The sequence below is a fragment of the Pseudoliparis swirei genome, chromosome 8 (genome assembly GCF_029220125.1).
Source record: "Pseudoliparis swirei isolate HS2019 ecotype Mariana Trench chromosome 8, NWPU_hadal_v1, whole genome shotgun sequence".
Classification (NCBI taxonomy): Eukaryota; Metazoa; Chordata; class Actinopteri; order Perciformes; family Liparidae; genus Pseudoliparis; species Pseudoliparis swirei.
The window spans coordinates 140,436-168,306 of NC_079395.1; the positions used below are offsets into that span (position 1 = coordinate 140,436).

General features: G+C 47.7%; 1 protein-coding gene and 1 long non-coding RNA gene across 2 annotated transcripts; both read right to left on the reverse strand.

The window, feature by feature from the left end:
* Positions 1 to 3,696: 3,696 nt before the first annotated feature.
* Positions 3,697 to 17,753, reverse strand: LOC130198340 (uncharacterized). Its single transcript, XM_056421493.1, has 4 exons — positions 17,491 to 17,753; positions 17,182 to 17,391; positions 16,782 to 17,064; positions 3,697 to 3,805 (listed from the first exon to the last, which is right to left on the reverse strand). Exons 1-4 carry the CDS (start codon positions 17,702 to 17,704, stop codon positions 3,697 to 3,699), a joined length of 816 nt encoding a protein of 271 aa, XP_056277468.1. The 5' UTR covers positions 17,705 to 17,753.
* Positions 17,754 to 20,393: 2,640 nt separating this feature from the next.
* Positions 20,394 to 21,772, reverse strand: LOC130198275 (uncharacterized). Its single transcript, XR_008832611.1, has 3 exons — positions 21,740 to 21,772; positions 20,770 to 20,919; positions 20,394 to 20,614 (listed from the first exon to the last, which is right to left on the reverse strand). It is a non-coding gene; the product is annotated as an uncharacterized LOC130198275 (long non-coding RNA).
* Positions 21,773 to 27,871: the final 6,099 nt, after the last annotated feature.

Here is a 27,871-nt window from a genome sequence, read left to right on the forward strand (position 1 = left end):
ACCCGTGTCACACAGAAAAAAGGGTCCCAATGCTGTCGCTGATGAAAAGGAGCCTGCCCGTGCGCCCACGCCACGCCACTACTGGCGCTGGGCCCTCCGTTTCCCGGAGGTTTGTAGCTGCATGGAGCGATGCACTTTTGCCTTTGTCCCGAAACGGCGTGGTAAAAGCACTGTCCGGTGTCTCACGCTGATTAGACATAGGCGCCTCCGGCCTCCGCCACGCCGTCCTGCCTGTAAACGGGCCGCGGCGTCACAGCTAACGCCTCCGCCTCTGGCTCGTGCCAGGAAAGCGGTCCGCCTCCTCAGCCAAGGCGCTGGGGTCTGTGATGGCCGTGTTGGCCAGCGCCGCCTGGACCCGGTGGCAAGCGCGGGAAAACCTCCATGAACAATATCTGGGGATCTTCTTTCCCTAGCAGATTCAGCATTTTCTCCATGAGATGAGACGGTCTGCTGTCCCCAGGCTCTGAATGTCAAGAATCATGGGCTCTCTCCTTAGCAGATGAGCTAAATGTCTTTAGGAGGAGCTCTTTAATCGCCTCGTATTTGCCCTGTAGCGGGGGAGCAGCGATGAATCCCACCAACCTGGACGATGTGGAACTTCCCAGCGCCGTTACCACCAGGTAGCATTTTGCGTCCCCGTCACGGACCTGACGGCAGGCGGTGCCCCGTACGTGGGCAAACCATGCCTCCGCGGCATGCTCCCAAAACTCCGGCAACTTTACATAAACATCACGCTCTGCCATGTTCACTAAGTTTCTGGAAACTTTCCTAGAAATGTCAGGGTCACCACTGTAGTGCCGGAGATACGGAGTCGGAGACGGAGTATTCAGGATAGAATTCCAAGCTTTAATATCCATCAAGGAAGAGAACCTTAACCACACAACTGCTTAGCATAGCGAGTTAGCAGGAAAGACCTGCATCAACCCCTGTGTCACATGCTTAACTGTCCGTGTGGCAACACCATTCCTAAAGGTGAATTATGTTACATTACATGTCACCACACCAGCCCCTTTGCCCTGGATGAGTAAAGGGCCCTTTTTCCTGGAGACACATTTTTTTCATTCATCCGTATTTAAGAATACAAGTTACTCTCGGTCATAAACTCCCCCAAATGTGTGTTTTAATATCCGACGGGGCATTTATTTGAGTTATTGTGAGAATTTCGCCCGCCAACGGCGCCACGGCCCTCCTCCTCCCCCCACGCCTCCTCCTCCTCCACTTCCTCCTCCGCAGTGCTCCTCCCGCCACGAAACGGATGCACCTCCTTCTCCTCTGACCCGCAGCACCAGACAAACACAGGGCTCTCAAGTGTCACGCATTGAACGTGAGACTCACTCATTTCGGTCTTAAGTCACACACTCCGCCACACATCGCATTTCTCACGCTGAAAATAACTCTCGGCTATTTAATGTTTTAATGTGCCGCAGCGCGCCAACATGAGCTGGCCGCGCTGCCCTCACCGTGGAGGAATCAAGCACTCCCCTCTAGTTCTGCTGTGAGGAGCCACTTACTAGCCAATCCCAAAAAAGAAATGGGCTGCTACACAATAGCCAATCAGAAAAAAAAACCGTATCTGGGTAAGATTTAATCCAGCAACCAATGAAAATAAAGCATCCTGGAATTGCGCGCGACTGACTAATATCCGAAAATTTCCCTCTGCGGGGCTCTATTTTATGGACTATTGTTCCCCAGCTTAGATCCAAGCTGGGGAACAATAGTCCATCAAGGGAGAGTTGCGAGAAAAAAGGAAAGGGGGAGAAGCTGGGGAAGGGGAAAGAGAGAGAGAGGAGAAAGAGAGAGAGAGAGGAAAGAAAGTGAGCCGGGTTCAAATCCCGACACCAGCAGGATGGAGATTTATGATATTCATATTAAAAGTGCTTTTGTTGCCCGATATTTACGTGTGCAATGCAATTATGTTAGTATGAAATACAATTTCCATACTTTACTTATGATGTATCCAATGCAGATGACCTGTTAATACACACGTTTTAAATAAAACGCCCCTTGTTTACTCAAGGTATTGACGTGATCTATAATTTGAACATGAACTGAGATAGTATTGATATATACATTGTAATTCTATTATCTCTCATTTGAGTTACTGTGGCCCTGGGTAAAAGTGATGAAAACTGGTCAGTCTAACAAAACAATATTGTAGCTTTTACTCTAATCAGAGTATTGGAGAGTTATTAGTCACTTGAAAACAAGAGTTTGAAAGCAAAACGTATGAGAAATGCAATGATTTATTAAAATAAGATACGGACAAAATATACAAAACACCACATTATAATAGAACACCTAAACATATTAAACAACTATATACAAAATGAATGTCCAAAGTTATTTTTTTCTCCTGCTTTCCAACCACTGCTCCTTTGGAACTGTCTCTACTGAGGGGCAGTAATGACCCCCTTGTACTGGCTGTGCCCAGTCTCTGCAGTCCTGAACTGCCCGCATTTTTTGCACGTATTGTGCAGTACTTTTCTTAAAAGTTTTCTGCGGGCAGGAGCAGAAGTAGGAGCAGGGCCAGGAGCAGGGCCAGGATCAGGGCCAGGAGCAGCGGCAGGAGCAGTGGCAGGGCCAGGAGTAGGGCCAGGAGCAGGGCCAGGAGCAGGGCCAGGAGCAGTGGCAGGGCCAGGAGCAGGGCCAGGGTGAGGAGCAGGGCCAGGAGCAGGGCCAGGAGCAGGGCCAGGAGCAGTGGCAGGAGCAGTGGCAGGGCGAGGAGCAGGGCGAGGAGCAGGGCCAGGAGCAGTGCCAGGAGCAGCGGCAGGGCCAGGAGCAGGGCCAGGAGCAGTGGCAGGGCCAGGAGCAGTGCCAGGAGCAGCGGCAGGAGCAGCGGCAGGGGCAGGAGCCAGAGCAGGAACAAGCCTCTGAGGGACCGAGGGTGAAGCGGGGAACAACTGCCTTGTGGCATTGGATGGGAGAAGGAAAGGTGGCTGTCGAACCACCAGCTGAGGGGCCAGGGATGGAGCAGGAAAGAGCTGCCGCTCCGACTTCCTCTTTAACCTGGCCTGTCCGACAGTGCTGCTGGGCAGCGTATAGAGGTGTGCCGGGCTCGGCAAGGTGGGTGTTGATGCTGGTGGTTGAGTGGCACAAATAAGAGGGTGAGCTGCCAGGGACATTTGACTGGGCATATTTAGCCCTTGTATGACAACTGCATTGTCCTGCTTCTTCACCCTCTTATTGTGCCACTGCACCAGGGTTGTATGGCTCACGTCCACCAGCTGCAGGGTGGTCTCCTGCATGACTATCCCGTTGTCAAGAATGCACTGCCTGACTTTACGATAGTCATCCAGGATTAGCAGCCAGCCCCCTTCTTCTTGGGACTACGGTGAATAGAGCAGAGCCTGATAAATATAGTCTCTATCAGGCGGCAGCAGTCAGGCCACTGTGCAAGTGGGCCAGTGGTTGTCAGGCTGAGCCTCTTCAAACTTTCCACCCTGGAGTGAAGTCCTGCTTTTTTGGAGGACTTGAACCTCCCGTGTCCAGCCGACTCTGGTGCCTGGCAGAGAATATGATTCTTTTTATCATACTCATCCAGGTTCTGCCACAGAGCAACAATGTTGTTTGCCTATGCAAAGAGAGAGTGATAGAGAGAACACGGTGCATGAGAAGAAAATAAATCTGAATCAATGAGTTTGAATATGAATTACGCACAGAGAGAGAATCAAATATGTCAATGACAATAAATGTTCCTCACCGCCTGTTGCTCAGAGCCATGGAGGACTGGTTCCTCAACTCCACCAGACACTCTGCCAACTTGTCCACCTTTGTCCAACCCTGGCATGCACGAATTATCCACAGCCTGGACAAATCAGAGCAGGATTAGTCACACAATTTGAGGAAAGTAAGCAATGGGACAAAAGACAGATACAGTGATTTTATTTATCTATACAAAATGATGTATTTATATATCTCGGACTCTGAGGAGACACCTGGCTGCGGTATGATGGCAGCAGGATGGAAGGAGGAACTAGCAGACTGGGAGGAGGAGGTAGCAGCCTGGGAGGAGGCAGGAGGCTGGAAGGAGGAGGTAGCAGCCTGGGAGGAGGCAGGAGGCTGGAAGGAGGCTGGAGGCTGGAAGGAGGCGGTAGCAGCCTGGGAGGAGGCAGGAGGCTGGAAGGAGGAGGTAGCAGCCTGGGAGGAAGCAGGCGGATGGAAGGAGGAGGTAGCAGCCTGGGAGGAAGCAGGCGGATGGAAGGAGGAGGTAGCAGCCTGGGAGGAAGCAGGCAGATGGAAGGAGGCTGGAGGCTGGAAGGAGGAAGTAGCAGCCTGGGAGGAGTGTTGTATCTTTCTTCTTGGTTCCGTCGGCGCCGTTTGAATGAGGACTTGTAGAAAAAGAAGTTGCGAGAGACCCAGCACTCCAAGAATACAAAGTTTATTCTTTAGAGTACAAAGTAAAACAGACGCTTGCTCGAACGGCTGGGAATCCACGGGTCCGTGTATAAGGAATTCAACGGAGCTATGTGTGTTTACAGCTTATATAGATAAGAGAAAGTGGGAGGTCTTATGTTCGATTCTATAGGTTCCCTATAGAATCCCTATAGCCCCCCTTCCTCCAAAGATGATCTCTGGCGCGTTGGCCACCAAATATGGATATATAGGGCAGTCCCCTGCTGTGGACTGTGGCGCCAACGTGAGACAAAGGAACTCTTCCCTCCAAATTCTCGTGGGGCCTTCTTCTCTCAGATCTATAAACTAGCTGTATCTTTAAGAGTAAGATGCAAAATACACGACATATTCCCCCCTCGAGAGTTGATAGACTCTCGCCAATAAACAAACACTCAATGCAAACATACAGGTGTATTATCATGACAAAAATACCACCCCGTCCTTCAGTAAAGTTCCAACATTACTTGTGACTGTATGAAGTGTAAAAGTGGTGTAAAATGAAGTATTACATGTGAAATTGAAAAACCTGTCAGGCAGTTATCTTTTCTTAGCAATGTAGACAGGAAAATTATTTCACGGTCCCTCTGCCTAGGCGACCTTAAATTAAACTCCATACCACTGAAATCAGAAAGGTTTTAGCAAATTGTGTAGGGAAATGGTTTTTTAGCAAATACATCAGGAATTCCTCAGTAAATAATAACAAAATAATGATGTCCAGGGGTCCGGCTGGTCATCCCATTGGACCTTTCCCCCAGACCTCCTCCTGCCTGTTCCCCTGCTGTCCCTAAATGTCACGAAAAGTAAACACTTGAGATTCCATTATATTCACCAAAGAACAGAAAATATTGTTTCCCCGACAATTAACACCTAAACAAGAAAATACATTCGTAATTTTGATAATGACAAATCTACAAGAATACACAAGAGTATGTAACACTTTAGCTCTTCATCAGCTGGACTCGGTTCTTGAGGACGTCTTGACTCTGGTGGTTGTTCCACCAGTCCTTGTCCAGAGTCTTGTAGGCCACTGGTATTGTTCATGTTTGATATAATCGACTCCATTCCACCCAGGGAGTCCTTCAGCACTCCATCCTCCCCTGTTGTCTCCCCCGTTGTTCTAGAATGACAGAAGAGACGACCAGTATCCTTGCATACACAACAGACACAAATCAGACATCAACACAGATTAACACTTTTATGAGTAAATGTAAAATTATAAAACATATCGTTGCGTCTGTTTTAAGATTATAGTACTCCTTAGTTCTTTAACATGGGTATGTGTCCATTATTCTACCCTCTCCCCTGTCGTCCTCATCCACGTCCGTCTCCGCACCTCGCAATAGTGGCATCTGAGTCTGATCGCCGGGCATCACCACTCCAACCCATCTGAGTATCATAACTTTTGCAAAGGTTAGCAATAGTGTACAGAAACAAAACATCACACACAATGACAGAACGAGTGCTACCACGATCTGGACCAACACTGCTCCTAACGGCCCTAATTTGTCCTGCAGCCAAGAATTTGCAGACCATCCAGCATCCTCCGATGGTCCAAACGCATCCCTTATGAGTTTCAATGCCTCTATGACACTCGTCATATTGTCAGAACTGTCAGGAATCAGGGTGTAGCAAGCATCTCCAGTTAAATTTAAAGACACACAAAGGCCTCCTTGTTTGGCCAAAATATAATCCAGGGCCATGTCATGTTTTAGCAATGTCAGTCTGTGGCTCCTCTGAGTGTTTGACAGTAATTGAACCTCTTATGGTCTCGCTCAAAGCCCTGTAAGGTGTATGTGATATTATCTATGTGGTCCGCCAGAAACGTCACCCCATACCATGGAAATAATCCTATTCCCCATTTCTCTGCGATGCTCACCCTCCAATGGTAAGATTCCAAATTGTGAAACTGAGCCATCTCACGTTTCTTCCTTCGTCTTTGAGCAGCATTTGAGTCGGCAGGTCTCTTTCCCTGCTTGAAGGTGAGGACCTCGTATGGAAGTTTCAATGTTGCCATATAACAGCATCCCGTCCACCCATATGGTAGAAATATGTATGCTTTGGTTCCACAAATCCACCAAATATCCTTAAAGCTACCGATAGTCACATTCCCGGGCAAAATTTGATTCGTAACCTTCACAGACTTCTTCTTCTTTTTCTTATCTGATACATCAAATGTTACTACATGCGACTCCTTCCGAGTTTTGTGTTTCCGATTCCCCAAATCCATCAAGTATTCACCACAATCCGATATCCCCATAAACATACCCGGCCCACCATAAGTTGTATTTGAACAAAAGCAGAAGTTTGCCTTTGCTGGTGCTACTTCCATTGTATCAGGGACCGCCGTCCTGATATCTTCGTGTTTATCAAGTAAGTTTATATAAGCTAAGTCCTTCAACCAAGAACAGAAGGCTCTAGGTTTAAACAGATTAATTGACAAGGCCATTACTGTATCTTCTGCTGACCGCTGGTGATACAACAGCCATGATAATGCATAGCTCTGGCATACAGCGGTGAGTGGTTCTGGTCTACTTTCGAAAATGGAAGGCCATGAGATAGGTGATAAAACTCTCACTAGACTTGGACCATCCCGCCTCGCACCCGCTCTTACAGAATGAGTTAATTGTTGGAACCATAGGTTCCTACTCGCCCAAGGGTCTGCTATTTGTAACACTGAAGGATCAAATCCAAACGCCCTCCATTTAGCCTCTCTCTTTTGTACTGTGTGATAGTTATCATTCATGTTTCCAGGTGACTGAACAGAGTTAGATGAGTCGTCAACTATGTTTGAACTAGCCCTCTGATCTAGCATCGATGGCTCCCTGGTAGTTAGGTGTGATGCATTTATGGCTTTCAGTGTTGACAGGATGGACTTTTCTTCTATTTTTACAGCTTTTGTCTGGGGGATTGATGCATTCCCCCCTAGTATCACTAGTGATACTATGTGAACTCTAAGTCCTAAACCGGGCCGCTCACTCCCAACGGGTGAGTCGTAAAAAGAACACTTGTAATCTCCCTGATCTTCCGGTTGAGGTTGTCGTATATACAGACTGCAATCTCTCTTAATCTCCAGTCTCCTTCTGTCAGTGAGTACTGTAAACTTCCCTGCTGGTAGTTTCCCTTCTAGGTCTATAACCCTGCCACGGCTATCTTCCCACTCAACTCTACGTTTCCCGTTTCTTCTGTCTACTCCGGGGCACTTGCACGGAAGCTGAACTGACTTTCCCAAGGTCACTTCAACCCTGGTCCTCGTAGCGGTTTGGTTTAACCCTTTTCCTAACGGGTCTCGGGCTCCTCTGTCTCCCCACCTCTCTGAGTTGTCCTGTCGTGGACTCACTCCTCTGTGAGGCCTCAGGAACATCACAGCAAACCGAACTAGGTCTTGCTGTATCTGGGACATGTTGGAGGACAATATCGCGATACCCATTTCCCTGCCCGTCTCCTGTGCAAACGTCTCCGGCATCATCAGAAGTGTGTACAGGAACATCAACATTATCTTCTTCCTGGACGGCCTCTCCTTCTGAATTCTGACTCTGTGGATTTTCATGCATCCTCCTGTCTGGCGCATGTTCTCCCGCATCGTTGTCAGGCTCTCTCGAGCCTTCCACCTCTTGAATCTGTGACTGTGTCGCCTCCTCTCCAGGTGCTTTGACACAATGTGATAAGTGGTACCACGTTGGTGACCCCTTGACCTGGACCGCGGTTCCCGTACTGCGAATCACCTCGAATGGTCCTTCACGACGTTCAGTATACCACTTCCTTCTGAATACCTTTACGAACACCTTGTCTCCAGTCTGCACTGTGTTCCTGGTTTGCTCTTCGAGCTCTGCTTGTCCCTCCTGTCTTGCCTGCCTGGCGGAAACATATGTGGATATTCTTTTATGTAGATTAACCATATATGTAACATACTTTTGCATTTCATCTTCTAAAAGGGCCAGGCTTGGTCCTTTCCCACTTGTCCGTAGACAAGGCGTTGGCATCAGCCTTCCTGTAACCAACTCATGCGGTGTCATGTGTAAATCGTGGAGTTCACTCGAGCGACATACCATTAACGCCAATGGCAGTGCTGCCACCCAATTCAAACCCGTGTGCTGACATATTTTGACAATACGATTTTTTAGAACACCATTCATTCTTTCGCACATCCCTTGACTTTGCGGATGGTAGACTGCACCAAGGCGCTGTTTAATTCCTAGTTTTTGCAAGATCAATTTCACCGTTTTGTCCACAAACTCTTTCCCATTGTCTGAGGATATTCGGTCTGGGAGCCCCCATCTGCATATGACCTCTTTACACAAGAACTTGGCAACTGACTGAGCATCTTTACGTTTTGTCGGGCATGCTTCCGGCCATCGGGAAAATCTGTCCACAACGACCAGCATGTATCTTTTACCGTCAATTGGTTTTATCATGTCCACATAGTCCACCACCAGTTCTCGCATTGGACCTCTTGGGGTTGGAATGTAACCTGGTGGGACCGTCACTCCGCTCCGAACATTGTTTTTAGACAAATTGTGCACCTGCCTATCACATAATCAATCTGTTGCAGCAAATAAGGTGCCCAGAAACCATACTCCTTTGTGATTTTTCTTGACTTCCCCTTGCCACGTGAGCCAGACCATGCGCCTCATGAATCATTAGGCCCAACAAGTCCGTGGTGCGATTATCAGTCCTCATGATTTCTCCAAAGTTCGGTAGAATCTCGGTGGCACCCGCTCTACCCACAGCTGTTTGTCCGTTTCCGGGGCGGCTTCCTGTATCAAAATTACATCTTTGAGTGTTATTTTGTCTTCCAAGGTCACTTCATGAGTGACAAGCAGGATTTTGCCCACTTTGTTTGCTCCTGTGACTGCTTTGGCTGCTTCGTCTGCCGCTCTGTTCCCTTTTGAAATCTTTGAAGCATCCTTTTTGTGTGCTGCACATTTGGCTATCGCTATTTCTTTGGGCTTCATCATAGCGTGCAGCAGTTTCATGATCTGGGTGTGATGTTGTATCGGAGACCCATCCGTTTTCTTGAATCCTCGGTTCTTCCATACGGATCCAAACAGATGACACACATTATGCGCATAAGCAGAATCGGTGTATATTGTCACTCGCTTTCCTTCGCCAGCAAACACGCTCAGTCAGGCCCACGAGCTCCAAGCTGCGCCGATGCGGCTGTGGTATCACTTCAGCTTTTTCAACCGTGAATCCGGTTCCTTGGGCTACTACCACGGCGTATCCAGCACTCAATTTGTCGCCAATACGATAACAGGAGCCGTCCGTCCAATACTCCAGGTCCACCTCACTCAACGGGAGGGCTTTCAAATCCGACCTCAGTCTGGAGTATTTCTCTGCTTCATGAACACAATCGTGTGGCTCCCCGTCTTCTGGAGTTGGCAAATTTTCCGCTGGATTTGTCGTGACACACCTTACGAGTGACATCCTCCTGCTCTAAAAGCCTATGATAGTCTCTGAGCCTAGACATAGTCAAATTGTTCTTTCCATAGTTCAAAAGATTTCTGAGACTATGATGTGTAAGAATTGTCACCGGGTACCCATGGTCACCGATGATGCTTTACTGTACATTAGAGAAACCCCCACCATTGCCCTGTAACATAGTGGTAGTCCTAACTCTACTTCTGAAAAAGCAGTGGAGTAGTAGGAAATAGGTTGAGGCCCTGTTCCCGTCCCTGTTGGCTGACAAAGGACTGCACATGTATGTTTACCTCCAATGGATGTAGATACATATAGCACGAAATTCTTAGAGTAGTCGGAAGAGCCAAGGCCGGAGCCTCCTGCAATCTCTTTTTGTCATTTCAAATGCCAAAAGGCCATCGGCCCAAGAAAGGTTGCAGTGGAGTTTAGCATTTCCAGTGTCCTTGATCATAGCTCTCAACGGTCCCGTTAAGCTGGCATACTCCTCAACCCACGCTGAGGAATACCCTGCAATGCCAAGGAATGTCATCATCTCTCGGACTGTTCTGGGTTTTGGAGCCGTCCGAATGGCTTCCAGATGAATTTCAGAGATGCTTCGATGTCCCAGCGTGATTTGTTGGCCCAAATATGCCACCTTCTCCTGGCAATATTGTAGCTTTTTCAGAGAGGCCTTGTGTCCTTTCTCTGCCAGTATTTGAAGCAGTTTAATTGAGTCTATATGGCATGTTTCCTTATCAGTTGAACAAATGATAATGTCATCCACGTACTGAATCACAGTGCTTTGTATCACCTGGTCTATCCCGACCAAATCGTCTTTCAATATTTTGTTGAAGATGTGAGGACTGTGTTTGAAACCTTGTGGCAGTCTCTCATACTCGTATGATTGTCCATTGTATGTGAAACCAAATAGGCCTTGACTCTCTTTGCTTAGTGGTACGCTGAAAAATGCACCACATAAATCTAACACTGTGAAGTGTGACGCGTTTGCAGGATTTGGTCTAGCAAGGTGTGTGGATCTGGCACCTCTGCTCGAAAGTCAGTTACCGCCTGTTCACTGCTCTCAAATCATGTGTCAGACGATAAGAATTGTCTGGCTTCTTCACTGGCAACAAAGGCGTGTTGCTCTGGGGGTTCTGTGTTATCCTCAAGACACCTGCCTTCAGAAGTCCTTCAATCTGTGGTGCGATTCCTCGGATTGCCTCTTCCTTCAGTGGGTACTGGTTTTTCCAAGGTGGACTGGCTCCTGGTCTGAGTTCAGTTCTTACTGGTTGGGCTGACTTTACCAGTCCAATATCAGTACTATGTCGCCCATAAATCTTCTGGAACTTGTTGTAACATCTCTTCTCTTAATGCATCCGAGTCCAGTTTGACACTGCAAATTGATTCGTGTGTCATCCTCGCAGTTTGTGGCTGTCCTCGCCCTTGAGCCGAGATCATAATCTTGATGAATCGCTGATCCTTGCTCCTCCAAATGGCCTGATTTTCTTTTAGGGGTGTGAACACAGCTTCTTCAGCTTCTGCCATCATTTCTCCTATCTGCTTCTGCGTGTGTTCTTCATTTACCAACAAGGTCACATGCGGCACTCCTTGTGATATCAAACTCTCTGTTCACGTAGTCGTCCCGGTGTATCTTCATTGCTGCTCCTTGTGGTCCCACAATTATGCAGCCTGAATTGAGTTGGACTTGCTTTGGTTGGTGGCTTAGCCATTCTTCTGGGTTGGGTTGGGCGTTTTTGTCGAAGTACTTGAGCGTGCAGTGAAGTGGATACTCTGGAAGTTTCGCATTGGGCATATTGGCGATGATAAATTTCTCCCACAACTTGGCAGGCGCCACAAGGTCTTCCTGGAGGTTTCCGATCCAGAATACTGTAGGTGCTTCCGTCTCTGTTTTCATCACTGATTGATGAAAGATATCGTTTGGTATTTCAACCAGACAGCCGTCTGGAGTACACTTTATTGTACACTTCAACCTACATAACGCATCTCTTCCCAACAGCGCTATAGGTGTATGTTCAGAGACCAATATGGGTAGTTTGATCTTTACTTCTTGATAGCTGAGATCAACTGGTTCTGTGAGAGGGATCAGCTGTTTTACTCCCTCAAACCCGATTGTCCGGATCCATTGGCCAGACATGGGAGATGTGTAGCATCTTTAGGCCGAATACAGGTGAAAGCCGCTCCGCTGTCTACCATCACTTCCAATGGTCGATTATTTATTTTCACCTTTATCGTTGGATCTTTCTCCGGCCTGATACTACCAGCTGGCACCTCCCTTCGAGTCTTCTGGGCACCTCTATAGCCCTGGTTCCGGGCCTCTGTCAGGGTTTACTGGTCCTTGGTTCGCTCCGGATTGGCCCCTGTCTCCTCCTCTGGGATTTCCTCTATTATTTCCTCTGAAATCTCCTTGGTTACACTCCCGGGCGAAATGGCCAAGGGCTCCACACGATAGCATTCGTCTGAACGCTGTTGGGAATTGGGATTATACCGTCCTCCTCTTCCGCGATTTCTTTGATTTCTGCCATTCCAGGGTTGTTCTTGGTTGTAATCTGCCCGTGGGTAGAAGGCGGCGGGAGCCACTGGAGATTGCTGTAGCTGCTGGAACTGGGCCTGGTATGGCTCTGATGTCAACACAGGTTGAGTTGGTGGTGCCTGACTCTGCATAACCAACGCTTGCTTCCTCTCTGTCCTCTTTGTTTCTACGAGTTGTATATTGTTCAATTTCCTGAGGGTTTCTTGTTCCTGACCCTTGATGTCTTGGTCTTTCTTCCTGTACAGCTCCACCTGGTGTGCAATATGATCAGTGTACACTCTTCTTTCCAGGCTCCCAAGCCCAACCACTTCTGCCAATTTGTTTGCTGGCAGCGGCAAACCCAGCAGGATCTTGCCTCTCAACACTGACTGGTCCATGCGACTCAAATCCGGATCATTCCCTGTGACATTCCTCCATGTTTGATGAGTTCTTGACACATAGGCTCTTGGGTTCTCAGCCTCTCCCAGTGGTTCAATCAAGATGTTGTCGGATGCACATTTGTCGGAAATGTCTCCTTTAGTGCCCTACACAAGCGACCTCTGCTTGCCGCGAACAGCTCTGAGTCATTTACAGCCGCTCCCACGCATCTGCGCCAGTCCAGCTTTTTCTAGGATTTCTCCCATGCCGTGGACCCCAAGGAGATTAGCCAGGAGTCTTTGATGTCTCCCATCGCTGGCTGTGAGCCAATCATGATTTCTTCCAGTTTTGCAATCCAAGGATGTGCTCCGTCTTGAATAATGGGCAGTTTTTCCAGTATATTTGACATATCGGTGTTCAGCAATGGCTTATACTCCAGATTCTGGCCTCGGACGATCACTGGGCACATTGTCTTGGGCGTGGACTGTTTCCTAGGGCGCAATCTGTTCTTCATGCCTGATTGCCTTGAGTCTTCTCTTTGTAAATCTTCCTTCTGTATCTGCAACTCTTCCAACTGCTTTATCAGCTTCCTTTGTTCTTTTTGTCTTTCAGTTTTCTTCAAGTCACGGAGAAGCCGGTCGATGCTTACTTCAACCTCTCTCACAGTCCTCTGTGTATCCTCTTCATCGCTGCCCTCCTCTTCATTGTCTTGAGTGGTTCTATCTCCTCTTCTTTCCGCTCTAGCCAGCGTCCGCTTGACTTTAGGATCGTATCCCCCCACGTCCTCTTCTTCATCACTCTCGATTTCTTCATCTCTCAATTCCACCCAATCGACCTCAGTCTCCCAGTCAGTTGTCTTCTTCCTTCCGGAATTTGGATACGTTGTTATGGTTGTCTCCGCTCGTCCTCTCTCGGTTATTTGGTCCTCACTGTCTCTGACCAGATAAGATCCCTTCTGACTCATCACTGGTAGCTGCGGATAAACCATCTTGGGCTTCTTCTCTTCTTCATGGCGTGGTCGCTTTTACTGGATTCATATGTGAGAAAGTTGGATCGGTGTCGGTCAGCAGTTTCTCAGTTTGTTTCGTAATTTGCTCTATTTCTTCCGCGTATTTATCTCTTTTCTCGATGGTAGCATTCCTGAGCTTCTGTCCTTCTTCTTCAAATAACCAAAGGATGCCAAGCTCCACCAGTCTCTTCTCTTTGCGTCTTCCTCCCTTTGTGCCTTTCTTTTCGCCTGCCTTGTATGTGGACACAAGTACCTTCATCACGTTAATCACCTCTGGGTTGAGTGTCCCCTCCTTGGGCCACGGTTGGTCCACCTGGGGCCATCGTTTTGACCATTTCTCGGATATCTTTGCGATGTTTGCGATGCCGCTGACCAAAGGATTGTTTTTCTGTACTACATCAACTGGAGTAGATACCTTCGGATCTTTGGTGACATTTTTCCCCATTATGACGGCTTTCTTAAGCAGTTATTATTGTATTGTTTATTGCAAGCTCAAGGTACTTCAATTAACCAATTAACAGAAATCAATCAACAAAAATAAATCAATTAACCAATCAACGAATTAATCAATTAACCAATTAACGAATTAATTAAATCCAGACTCCCCCCTTTTATTAATGAGATTGATTTGTCTCTGCCAAAATATCAAAGGCTCACAGGCCCAACCCTGAGTAATGTATGTGCTAATCAACACAGCAAGTGCATGCCCTCATTACTGACACCAAATGTCAAGCAGAGGTTTGCCCACTGTCATCAAATGTGGTCTTGAACTCTTCTAGCAATGTCCGTGTTGAATCACCATTCAGCACATATCAAAACAAACACTTCATAAAAACATAAGCAAAGCAAAATAAAAAAAAAAAAAAAAAATTATGAAAATTAAATAATAATAAAAAATAAAAATAATTAGAATTAAAAATTAAAAATTAAAATTACAAATTAAAAATAAAATTAAAGATTCAAATGAACAAATTAACAATTAAAATTAAAATGAACAAATTAAAAATTAAGTAAATAAAATGAAACCGTATTTGTCAGCCGAGTTTCGACCAACTATTATGTACCCCTATTTAATTAAAATTGTACTTGATCAGTCAGCCGCCAAGCCTTCATGTGTTTACCTAGATCAATGTTCTACAGTTTCACCAATGTACGCAGCTTTACAATGTGTATCATGAATATCTGACTTTGACTCGAATATATCAACACAAATGAAAAAGCTTGTGGAGTGAAACATGTACCGGCCTTTTGTTGCAGACTGTCCAGCAGGTGGTGCCAAACGTCAGTGGCCACGCCCCCGGCCTGGCCCTTGGTGTTAACTGGTTCTTTGTCCTCTTTTAGCCCAAATCTCATTCGTCATAAAATGAGTAAAAGAAAAGAAATATGAAATGGTTAGGTTCTATCAGCATGTAACCTTATGTTTAACAGACTGTGTTCTCCCCGGAATGCATGGCTTCCATCTGTGTAACCCAACACGTTCACCCCGTTCCCCCCACCCGAGCTCTGGATGTAAGGACTGAGATGAGGATGTTTGACCACAAGATGGCGATGACTAGTCGACCACCACGTGTTCGTTCACCGTGGGACTCTCGCGAGAGCACGAGTCAGTCCTCTTCTTTTTTTTGGTCTTTTTTATTTCGACGATCTTATTAACTAGTTAGTCTCCTCTTCAGGGAACTCACGTTTGTCTTTACGTTCTCTTATAGAATAAAAATGCACGGCGTGATTTAGAGTTTATTGAAAAACTCCACACGCCCGCACACAGCAACCAACGCACACACGCCAGCAGGCTCGCGCGCACACACACACACACACACTGGGTGCAGATTCTCCGGCCGAAGCAATCGCCCCCACCTTTTTTATTTCTCCAAACCGTGATCAGGCAATGTGCCTACACGACGCACAAATGGCTATTTTCTTTCCTAAAATCAGTCATTTATACCATTCATCCGTATTAGCATGCTCTTGCCGCTTGTTCCTCTCTTAAGGTTTAATTTCTGCTACCGTCCGAGACTTCATTTCCGATGAGAGGCTGCTTCGTGCATTTATTCGTCAATAACCGCAGAGTGGGAGCATACAATCGCTTTATTTCTCAATCTCGTTAAGCCAGTACTAATTTCTTTAGACTATGTTCTATCCGATTTAAGCAGCTCTATGATCATTTTCCAAAAGGTCCTTTAACCTTCTCTCTCTTAATCTCTGACTATCCCGCAATATTATTTTAGCGATTAACTTTCCCGCGTCTTAACGTTAAAACAAATCAAAGGCCTTATTTTCGGATAACTGCACTTACTAATTAATACACCTCAATAACATTCGCTATTTACCACTATTTTACTTTAACCCGAAAAAACTTTTCCTCTCAATTCAAACGCACCTTTTTCTCCCCGCACTCAAATATGCAGGAAAAATAAAAATATCGTTCGACACGGTGAAATTATTCTTGAGCCACGGTAATCACACACAGACTGCACTTAATGAACCATCATATCAATGAAGTCAGCAGATGTTTACCGTGTTTGTCGTCCTGAGTATTTTCACACGTGACTGTTCATAGACGCCACTTGTTGTATCTTTCTTCTTGGTTCCGTTGGCGCCGTTTGAATGAGGACTTGTAGAAAAAGAAGTTGCGAGAGACCCAGCACTCCAAGAATACAAAGTTTATTCTTTAGAGTACAAAGTAAAAACAGACGCTTCGTTCGAACGGCTGGGAATCCACGGGTCCGTGTATAAGGAATTCAACGGAGCTATGTGTGTTTACAGCTTATATAGATAAGAGAAAGTGGGAGGTCTTATGTTCGATTCTATAGGTTCCCTATAGAATCCCTATAGCCCCCCTTCCTCCAAAGATGATCTCTGACGCGTTGGCCACCAAATATGGATATATAGGGCAGTCCCCTGCTGTGGACTGTGGCGCCAACGTGAGACAAAGGAACTCTTCCCTCCAAATTCTCGTGGGGCCTTCTTCTCTCAGATCTATAAACTAGCTGTATCTTTAAGAGTAAGATGCAAAATACACGACAGGAGGCAAGAGGCTGGAAGGAGGAAGTAGCAGCCTGGGAGGAGGCAGGAGGCTGGGAGGAGGAGGTAGCAGGCTGGGAGGTGGACGCAGCAGGCAGGGAGGAGGCAGGAGTCTGGAAGAGCAGATAGGTGGCTGCAGGCTGAGAAGAGTCAGTGAAGCTTGGGTCATCCAGGAGACTTGACACTGTGTCTTCCTGGAAGCCCTCGTCTTCTCCTTCTTCTTCTTCCTCTCTCTCGTTCACATCCTCCAGCATATTGTCTGTCTCCTCTGAGTCAGGGAGTATTTTAAGGGGCTGGCCAGTCTGACTCAACAAATAATCAACCCCGATAAGCTCACCTGTGAAAAAGAGCAGAAACCCCAGCTTAAAAAGACAAACAAACACCACTAGTTTTAGTCAAAGCATACATATAACCGACAAAATTATTATGTAGCCAGGTATTTAACAATACATACCAGTGTATTTCGAAGGTGGCCTGAAGGTTGGCACAAATGCCCGACCAAACACCTTCAGTGTGTTGGTGTTGACACAGTGTGTCACGTCACCGGCGTACGTCAAGAACGATGACGGCTTGCTGGTCACCGCTGCAGTCGCCCGATCCTGGTTCCACCTGTTCAGGCCTTCCAGGAGATACAACTGGAAATTCAGCGCATTTGCACTAGTTCCTGGAAAGAAAAGAAATGTTTTTAATGCTTTCCAATCTGAATAATGCTTTCAAACATAACCTAAAAGTTTTGTTTTTTTTAAACACGAGAGACACTAACCTGGAATGAACCTGTTCAAGTGGAGGTGAAAGGACTCCAGGGATGTGGACCCTCTGGCACAGCGGTATCGTGTCAGGATGACCCGACTCTTGGTGGTCGTTCCGACCTTTGTGTAGAGCGGCACACCTGGAACGTCCTGGATGCACCCCACGTGGCGCTTTTGCACACGCCAAATGTGCTCCATGCGTGCCTGGTCCAGCAGTGGCACCCCCATGAGGTCTCTTCCCCTTTCCCCACCCAGAGTATGTAGCAGCTGCTCGAGGAGTTTGATGGTGGCCTCCACCGCGTGTCCTCCTACGGCAGTACTGGCTCAGCTCCTTCTTACTGATACGCGTGTCAACCAGGCGATCAGTAATTCCTGGCACACCCTCTTGACAGAGCTGCTCTCTCTTTGCCTGCCGCAACAGAGTGACGTCCCCTGCGTCCCACTCAAAGATACAGGCTGACAAGCTGCTCATGAAGATGGGATAGAGGGTGTGAGCATCGGTAGTGCAGCCGACAGCCAGCCTCCGCATAAAGTGCCATATGTCCAGCCGTATGTGGAGGTCTGGCCAAGCTGCAAACCTGGTCTGCAGCTTGCTCAACCCTTCATTTATACAGCAGCCACAGTCGATGTAAAGCACCAGTGGGGGTGGGACAGCGGCCTGGCGGTACCGCTCCATCACTCCGGAGACCATCACGTCCAGTCCCGGCCCCTCCTGCACCGTCAGGACACTGTTCACTATCTGGCCGACCTCATTGCCGATGGAGGTCACCCAGAGAGCTGTCCCCCTGCCGTGGCCGGCCAGCTTCTTTGTGATCTGTGATGTGACGGCAGTGATCTTTAAGATTACACTTCTTTTTACACATTATCTACATCGGTAAGGGAAAGTAGATTTATTACACATTCTAAATCTATAATTATTGCAAATGTATTTTATCACAGAGAACTATGTTAATGTGTACAGGAGAATACATATAATGTACATGGCAATGTAATACAGTTATATTATGTCTTACCTTTTGGTTGAGTCCATCTTTAAGATAGACCCAAATGTGGATGTGATGCTGGCCCTAATGTGGTCGATGCGGCAGAGGATGTCCCTGCCGTACACAGACAGCAGCCAGCGACTGGTGGGGATGTCGATGGGCTCTGGGGGCTCCTGGCAGACCACTGGAAGGAGACTGGGCCGCTCCACAAAGTCAGCACACTCCCCAGCATAGTGTGCTAACCGGTTCAGCCATTCCTCCCCATGGTTCTCCTTCAGCTGCCTTGCCAGCCGTGCTGGACTGTTGCCGAGAGTCCGGTCCCGAAGCAGCCGAATGACACGGATGTCACAAGCATACCTGAAATGCACATTTCATTTTATTTATTTGTTTGGCTATTTAAATACAGGGACAGTGTAGAATAAACATATAGCACCAAGTGTAACACTATTCTAATATGCACCTGTATTTATGAATTTACAAATACATTTGACAAAAAAGTGTTTATTTTCCTTTGTTGCAGTGATTAGTTACATGTTCAAGGGAGGCGGTTTCAAAACTGCTTTACTCACTTTTGGGTCAGGATCAGTCGAAACAGCTGTTGGTGTGGCAGGTCTAGCTGGTTCCGGATAGTCTGACTCATCGACAGGTATTGTGTGGAGCACACATTGCACTTGAGTGTCTCCGTCACCATCAGGTAATACCTGTCGATGTCCAGGACCTTCCTCGACCTCTTGTGGACACCGGAGCCCGTCAGCTGCTTCCCACAATCTGGGCAGAACACCCTCACCTTCCACAGGCGGTAGGGCATCCACACCATCAGTGGGTGTGTAAAAAAGCGGTCGGGTGTTGGAGTCTGATGGTAGATGAGGGCCGGGCCAGGGGGCTCATACCACAGCTTCAAATCTGTCCGCAGTTTGCCGGAGGGAAAGAGGGTGTTGGCAATCCACCTCTGGTCCTGCACAGGGAGGGTCTTTCTCATCTCCGACGGCAACCAGAATGAAGCTGCAGCCCCAGCAGCGGCGAGCTGAACTCCTCCAGGCTCACCCTGTTTGGAAGACGATGACAACAAATGATAATTACGTCCATGCATAAATAAAGGCAACACAAAATATGACTTAAAATAAAGCAAGACCAATACAGTAAGCTGCACTGTACTCACAGCATCTTCAGCAACGCCATAGTTCCCAGTAGGGCTGGGTGTCCTCACAGAGGACATACCAGGAGATGAAGGAGGCGCAGGGCTGCTGGGTGTCCTCACAGAGGACATACCAGGAGATGAAGGAGGCGCAGGGCTGCTGGGTGTCCTTACAGAGGACATACCAGGAGATGAAGGAGGCGCAGGGCTGCTGGGTGTCCTCACAGAGGATATGAAAGGAGGAGGAGGAGGAGAAGGGCTGGGGGTCCTCCTAGCCACTAAATGTGGCTTTAGTGAGGCCGACTTTGACCCACCAAAGCGTGATTTCGAAAACTGAAAGAAGAATCAGAGTGAATTTGAAGATGCAACACATACAAAAGAATTCATTCTAAACTTGAATTCCCAAAAAATATATTCACCATTGACACACTTAGAACAGGTCGCAGAAAAGGCCGCGCTAAGTCCACGGACTGTTCAGAAGCAGCACGAGGTGCTGCAGCTGCTGCTGGTGCTGAGACTGAGGCCACGGACATTTCAGTAGCAGCAAGAGCTGCTGGAGCAGGTGCTGGAGCAGGTGCTGGTGCTGGAGCAGGTGCTGGAGCAGGTGCTGGTGCTGGAGCAGGTGCAGGTGCTGGTGCTGGAGCAGGTGCTGGAGCAGGTGCTGGAGCAGGTGCTGGAGCAGGTGCTGGAGCAGGTGCTGGTGCTGGAGCAGGTGCTGGTGCTGGAGCAGGTGCTGGAGCAGGTGCTGGAGCAGGTGCTGGAGCAGGTGCTGGTGCTGGAGCAGGTGCTGATGCTGGTGCTGAGGCTGAGGCCACGGACTGTGGAACAACAGCAGAATATTGTAACAACAACAGCATAACAGCTTTGTAACAGACATGCAATGCAAGATGAACAATAAAGAGACATCATTATTAAACAAATCACCATAACGCCGTGGAATCCACAATCACAGGCCATGGTGGCCATGGACCCTCCAAAGAGCGTGGTCTGTCCACGGGCCTGCATGGGGCATTTCTCAATCTGAAATGGTAAGATTTGATATTTAGCCTGGAGTGAGTCACTCAGTGTACGAGGTCTTAATGACATTATCTGCGAATAAGTCAAGTCAATAAATCAAGTGTGTGGTATACGAATGACACTAATATGTAAACGGTCATTATTGTGTTATACTTTACCTTCTGATAGAAGGCGAACCACTTCTTCTGCCTTGGGGCTGGTCTGTTGCCTCCTCCAGAAGGCCAAACCCCAGAGCTGGCAAACGCCCTCAGCCTTGCCATCCACTCCTTATCGCTCATAGCCTTGTGGCTCTTTGGTTTTGTGCTCATCTAAAGAGAACATTGAAACAACGATAATATCTAAATATAGCCATAACCATGGTGTGCTGAGCTTGCTGAATTAGTGCATATTTAGGAGTACAGTAACACAGACACAGCAACTGTTAGTTAAGCAAACTACACTGATAACATGTTGTCGGTTATTGAAACATGGTATTTACACATGTAATCATATCAATACATATATATATATATGGATACACATTATTCACAATTATACTGTGTAATTATACTGTTTCTATAATAAGTCTGTACCAGTTGTTAAATACCAGTAATAAACTATGACTCTATTTCCTTTAACGCTATATATAAAATGAAGATATATTATAAGAGTCTTTATAAATGAACCATGTACATCTGCTGTCTATACTTGGACGTTTGCGTGTTTTCACTCGGTGCATTACAGTAGTATTTATCCATGGCCGTTTCTGGACATTTTTGCAGATCACGTTAATATTATACACTTATTATTACACAACTTGCGTTGACGCTCGCGATCTTGCGAGCCTTAGCTCGTTATGCGAATGTACAAATGGCAACCAATGACTTCATGTAGATACACAGTGTATTACTAATGGAGAAGAGAATAAAACCGTGCCATGTCACGGACGAGTTGTTATGCTTGCGCTAGCTACCACTGACTGCTATACCGTTGTCCAACACTCGTTATTACAATGTAGGTAACGCGATCTCGGAGCATTCGCTCGCTGTGCCTGTAACGTGATGTGACACGGCGGGCGGAGAAAAAGTTAACAACCTAGATGTGACGTATACGGGAGCGGGTAACGAATAGTAAAGTAGGATAGCTTACGGTTGACACGTTGTCTTCGTTGTAGAAAAGAGCTCGTCCAATGTCATGCGTAGCCGTGTTGGTGATCTTGTGCGGCGAACGATTGGCTGAATCCATTGTGAGGCCGACGCACCATTGGCCCATCCATTGTTGAAGTGTACGTTATGCGTCGTACCAACCTTCGCGAGACTTGCCGCGAGATTTGGCCGCTTGCCGCGAGATTTGGCCGGTTTGCCCTGCGGCGCCGTGATTGGCCGAATCCATTGTGAGGCCGAAACGCCATTGGCCCATCCATTGTTGAGCGAGCACAGGGATTGGGCGCTGACAATGGATTTTTTGCTGGCCATGCCTGAGGCAGATAGATCCAATGGGCAGTTGTCCTCGTGGGTTCGATCCCCACTCCTGGTATTATATTACTCCCTTCAAATAAAAAAGAAGTCTATTTATCGACAAACAAAAGAAGGAGGAAAACTCCCAAGAAAAAAAACTTTCACGGGGAAAAAGGTTAAGAAACCTTCAGGAGAACAACAGAGGAGGAACCCTCTCCCGGATGGACAGAGCAATAGATGTCATGTGACCAGAAGGAATCATTACAGAGTAACAACACATTCAATGAATACGGATTCCATCTCCACTCCTGGTATATTTGACAGTTTTACTTTACGACGACATATGTGCTTCATCCATTACTACTTCTAAGGAAGGTTGAATCTAAACCTGTTCCCTTGAAACTCAGATGGGTTTCCTGGCTGCTTATTCAGATGTCATCTTTTGGTTTCGTTCTGTTCCTTCAGATCTACCGTAGAACTGAATTCTTATGGATAATAACTGAATAAATGAAAAATCAAACTATGACTGGAGCAGATTCTGCTTCTCTCGTGAGGATGTGTCTGTTGTATGTGATACAAACAGGGCTGCCAGGGATTATTTCACCCTCTCGGTCTCCCATGAACAATAATTCTCCGTTCTTTAATGGAAATACTTTGAGTGCGAGAGGATGCTTACTATTGTTTGTGTGCATTTGTTTAAAATTAATCTCGAATGACTCCGACAACTTACACGGACAGAGCAGGACTGCAAACGTTAGATTATATTTCCTCTAACGTCAAAGATTAATAACCAGGATGGCTGAGTGGTTATGGCTATAGACTTATGATCCAATGGGCCCTTGTGCGATCAATCATCACTCTTGGTATCTGAGAACTTTTATGTTTGTATTTTTGGATGTGAATGTGACAAAACATATCACCAGGATGAGAGTTTAAGTGGCGATGGATCCAACACCGGGCCGGGGCAGAGTTTATTGCCTGATGTAAAAACTGTCCACTATCATATATCACTGAAGACTATAAAGACCTTTTATTTTTCCCTCCGCAAAGAGCGGTGTAAATCTTCGGCAAACGTTTTCGAGCGATCACCTCCAGATGCCGTGCGATATGAAGCCTGCAGACATTGAGGACACCAGGCGATCAGCGGGGACACCTGCTGCCTCTCACATGACCGCCCACCGATACGCTTTCAGGGACTCTGCGCCTGGCGCTCGGCCGCTCAGCGACGGCAGCACGGCGACCGACCTGCAGGTGGCTTTAGTTTCCCAGCAGCCTTTGCTGCACCATAATCAGGTCCACCGGCTGGTTCTCCACGCTGAGGAGACGCATGCAGCCCTGAAAGAGGCTGAAGGGATTCCATCTTCTTCCGCAGGACAACCGGCGGAAGTGGAAGACCCTTAGGGGAGGGGTTAGTTTGGGTGTATTCATATGTGTGTGTGTGTGTGTGTGTGTGAGATGCGATGCTAAGGCCTGAGGCAGTTGGAGGCCGTGCCCTTGACTGTAACACGGCCGAGCGAAGAGCGGACAAAGGAGATGAGATTTGAGAAAAGGGAGGCCAGTGGAGAAGGAAAGAAAAAGACTGGAGGGGAATGAATGAAGAGAGGAAAGCAAACAGGAAGAGAGAGCGGAGGGGGATGGAGCAAAAGCTCATAACTCTCATTATGAAAGAGCAGCGAGCTGAATGTGACTGAAGCAGCCGCTGGTCCGTACAGTACGGGAGCGTCACAGTGTGTTTACCGCAACTACAAGTTTACTGATGAAGGCGCTGTGAGGAAAGATTGCAGCGTCCATGGAAATGAAAAGACGCCACGAGCTGACAATACATTGTATAAATAGTCTCAGGGTCCGGTGGGTGGCATTGACTGACAGTCTGGGTTCATTTCACAGACGCTTTTATCCAAAGCGAATGACAATAAGTGCTTCAACGCAGACCAACAACATTCAAGGAAGTAGTTTCTTCAACAAAGCCAAACTATAATTGCTATAAGTAAGTCTCATTTATAGTGCTACTAAAGTGCTGCTTTAATCGGTGAATGTCGCCTTCGGCAGTTTGATAACGAGCGTTATGTGTTTCACTCTTACCGCCGAGGAAGAGTTGACTTCCTGCTGTGACGGAGTGGCTGGCCCCTTCATCCACGGCGATGGTCACATAATAACTATTAACTTTACTTTGAAATGCTGCTAGAGCAAAACAAATCACCCGTATGATTAAGAAACTATCCATATATCTAACCATCTATCTACCTACCTATCTATTTATCTATCCATCCATCCATCTCTCTATCTCTATCTATCTATCTATCCATCCTTCCATCCATCTATCGATCCATCTATCTATCTATGTACCTACCTACTTATCTATCGATGTCCCGACCTACTTGTCTACCTATCCATCCATCCATCCATCTACCTACCAACTGACCTACCTAAGGTTAATTTAATTTGTTAAAGGTATTGTTTCTATCTATAAATGTTAGGTTTTACATTTCATGTATTGGTAACACAAGCTCGGGGGTTACACATTCATGTTACGGGTTGGGAGTCCGCCCTGCAGTGAGCTCTGAGGACCACGCCCCCTTCCCGAGGCAGGTCAAAGGTGAGCAGGAGCCCCGCCTCGTTCAAGGTCCGGAACTGGAACCCGACGGACACGCCCCCCGACGACGAGAGAGAGAGAGAGAGAAAGAGAGAGAGAAGAGGTGGGACATATATAAATAATTACAAGAGAGATTAAACAACATTAAACATGAATATTAAACACCTGCAGAGGTTGTTATCACGCCTTCTCATAACGACCAGCCGTGACTCCAGCCTCTTTCAGATCTTCGGCCGTGAACGAGCGAGTCGGGAAACAACCGTCAGCAGAACGTTCTGTCAGCCGTCAGGCAGGCGGCAGCTCTTATTCCTGGTGGCCATTGATGCCGTATTCTGTCTCAGAAATGATGAGCTGAGAGTTTGAGCTGAACATCAAAGCTGCTCGCTGTGAACGCCAGATCATAAACCATCTGTCGTCATCACCTTGGAGGAAAACAACAACAACAACAACAACAACGAAAGAATCGGAGGATTGCATTTCCCATTTTCTCCCTTTCTCTCCTTGCTCGTCTTTTTAACCGATGAATTTATCGATGATTGATTTAGGCTCTGACCTCTGGGCTCCCAGCAAGCGTAGAAAATAACTGAAAAACCAAATGTTTTTATTATTTATTTCGTATATTTTTATAAAAAGTGTTCTCACCATTTCAGAAACTCGGTGGTCGTTGTTCTTCGCTCCTTCTGTCAGCTCGAGGCCGTTGGACAGCAGGTTCTCCAGGCAGCCGGGAAAGGCCCTCTGGGAGGCGGGGCCCCGGAGCTCCGCCCCCACACTCGGCTGCACAAGGGGGACGAAAAAGGAGCGTTCATTTTGGTCGTGAAAAGGTGCGGGGCAAAAGGAGGACGATGAAGACAAGGAGGAGGGAAGGTGTGGGGGGAAAGGAGGAGGATGAAGATGAGGAGGAGGATAAAGGTGAGGAGGAGGGAAGGTGTGTCGAAAAAGGAGGAGAATGAAGGTGATGAGAAGTGAATGTGTCGGGCAAAAGGAGGACAATGAAGACGAGGAGGAGGGAAGGTGTGGGGAAAAAGGAGGAGGATGAAGGTGAAGAGGAGGGAAGGTGTGGGGCCAAAGGAGGAGGATGAAGGCGAGGAGGAGGGAAGAGCAGAGGAGGATGAAGGAGGAAAGATGAGTCATCACACATTTTGTCATCAACAAAGTTCCGGGAAAGAAAAGAGACAAAATCAAAAGTTGAACGTTTTTTGACTTCATCGTTTTTCAAGTTGGTCATTCTGAATATTTAATAAATAAAGAAGGTTCACCTTCCATTGACAGCGACTCTATTTTTAAATTATCTATTTTTTTCCTGTCGCTTTCTCTCTTTTGTTATCGGACGTGTTTGTTTGTTGTTTGTTGTTTGCTGTCTTCCACCAACAGGCCGACCTGTGTTGTTTTGAAGTCCTTGTGTCTGTCTCCCTGTGATTGTCTGCCCTGTTCCTGATTGTTTCCTTCTGTGTGATTGCTGGCCCCGCCCTCATTGTGTCCACCTGTGTCTCGTTCCCCGTTGTCCAATCACCTCCGCCTGCCTGTGTATGTAAACCCTGTTCGTCTCATTCCCAGTGTGGCTTCGTACAGTTTGGTCCGCGTTTGTGTCGTTCCTGTCTGGTCTGGGATTTTTGTAATTAAATAGTTTGTGCAGGAATGTCGGCGTTTGGGTCCTCTCTTGCTGCGACAACCGTGACCACACATGACAGAACGAGAGAGAGAGCATCAGGATGCAGACCTGGTGATAGAGACAGAAAGAGACATATAATTAAATAAAACCGTCTGAACCTCTAACGAGCCGTCAACGTGGCTCATGGGGGGACGTCTGATGATCATGATCATATGTTAAGATCATGTTATGATCATAACATACGATCGTATTGTAGGTGCGTGGAAAATAACGAAGAGTCGAGTGATTTCTGCTTGCTCGTGGTTGTTTATTTTCCTTTCCAACACCTCCTCACTCGCTACTTCCTGGTGCCCTTTAACCCCCTTCGTCACCAGGGCTACGCCCCTTTCCTTAAAGGGCCCTCGTGAATTTGTATACCCCTACATGCCTCCCCCCAGAATTCACCTAGCCCCCACCAACAGCTCAATGTCTCGGGGCCCGGATCAATCGACCCGCACGACTTCGTGTCTCTGGGGCCGGGGGCAGGACCTCCGTTGAGGCTTCCCCTTGGGTCTTGCTGTGGGCAGGTACAAGGGCACGAGGTCGCCCCCGTTGTGGGGTAAAGCCACCCTTACCGGCTGGTCCAGGTCCAAATGTGCCGGTTTCAGGCGGTCTACCGACACGTATTCCAGGCGGCCGCCCATGTCGATCTTGCAGGCTTTGTCCCCGGTCTCCAGAACGCGAAACGGCCCGATATAGGGGGGTTGAAAGGTTCCCCGGTGGCAGTCCTGGCGAACAAACACATACTCCGCTGACTTGAGGCTGGATGGGACGTGTGACTGCGGCAGGCCGTGCTGCGATGTGGGCACCGGTTTGAACAGCCTGGCCTTTTCCCACAATGTTTCTCTCTCCTGGGTCTGTGACTTTGGGGATAAACTCCCCCGGAACCCGCAGTGGCTGTCCATAAACCAGCTCGGCAGATGAGGCCTGTAGATCCTCTTTGGGGGCCGACCTAAGCCCCAACATGACCCACGGAAGCCTGTCCACCCAACCACAGTCTTTGAGGCTGGCCCGGAGAGCAGCTTTCAAAGAGCGATGGAAGCGCTCGCACAACCCATTAGCCTGTGGGTGGTAGGCCGTTGTCCGATGGAGCTTTACTCCGAGGCTTCCTGCCACCGCATTCCACAGCTCCGATGTGAACTGCGGGCCTCGGTCTGAGGATACATCAACTGGGGCGCCGAACCTGGAAACCCAGGTCGAAATGAAAGCCCGAGCCACTTCCTCCGTTGTTGTCGATGCCAACGGCACCGCTTCTGGCCAGCGAGTGGTTCGGTCCACCATTGTGAGGAGGTACGTGAAACCCCGGGATGGGGGCAAAGGGCCCACCAAGTCCACATTCACGTGGTCAAACCTCCTTTCCGGCACCGAAAACTGTGCTAAAGGGGCCTTTATGTGACGGTGGACCTTGGCGCGCTGGCACACCACACAGGTCCTGGCCCACTCTCGTACATCCTTCTTCAGCCCGTGCCAGACGAACTTTGCTGCCACCAACTTCTGTGACGCCTTCGTGCCAGGGTGTGACAGCCCATGCACCGTCTGGAAAACTTGTCGCCTCCAGCCGTCGGGAACCACCGGCCGTGGCT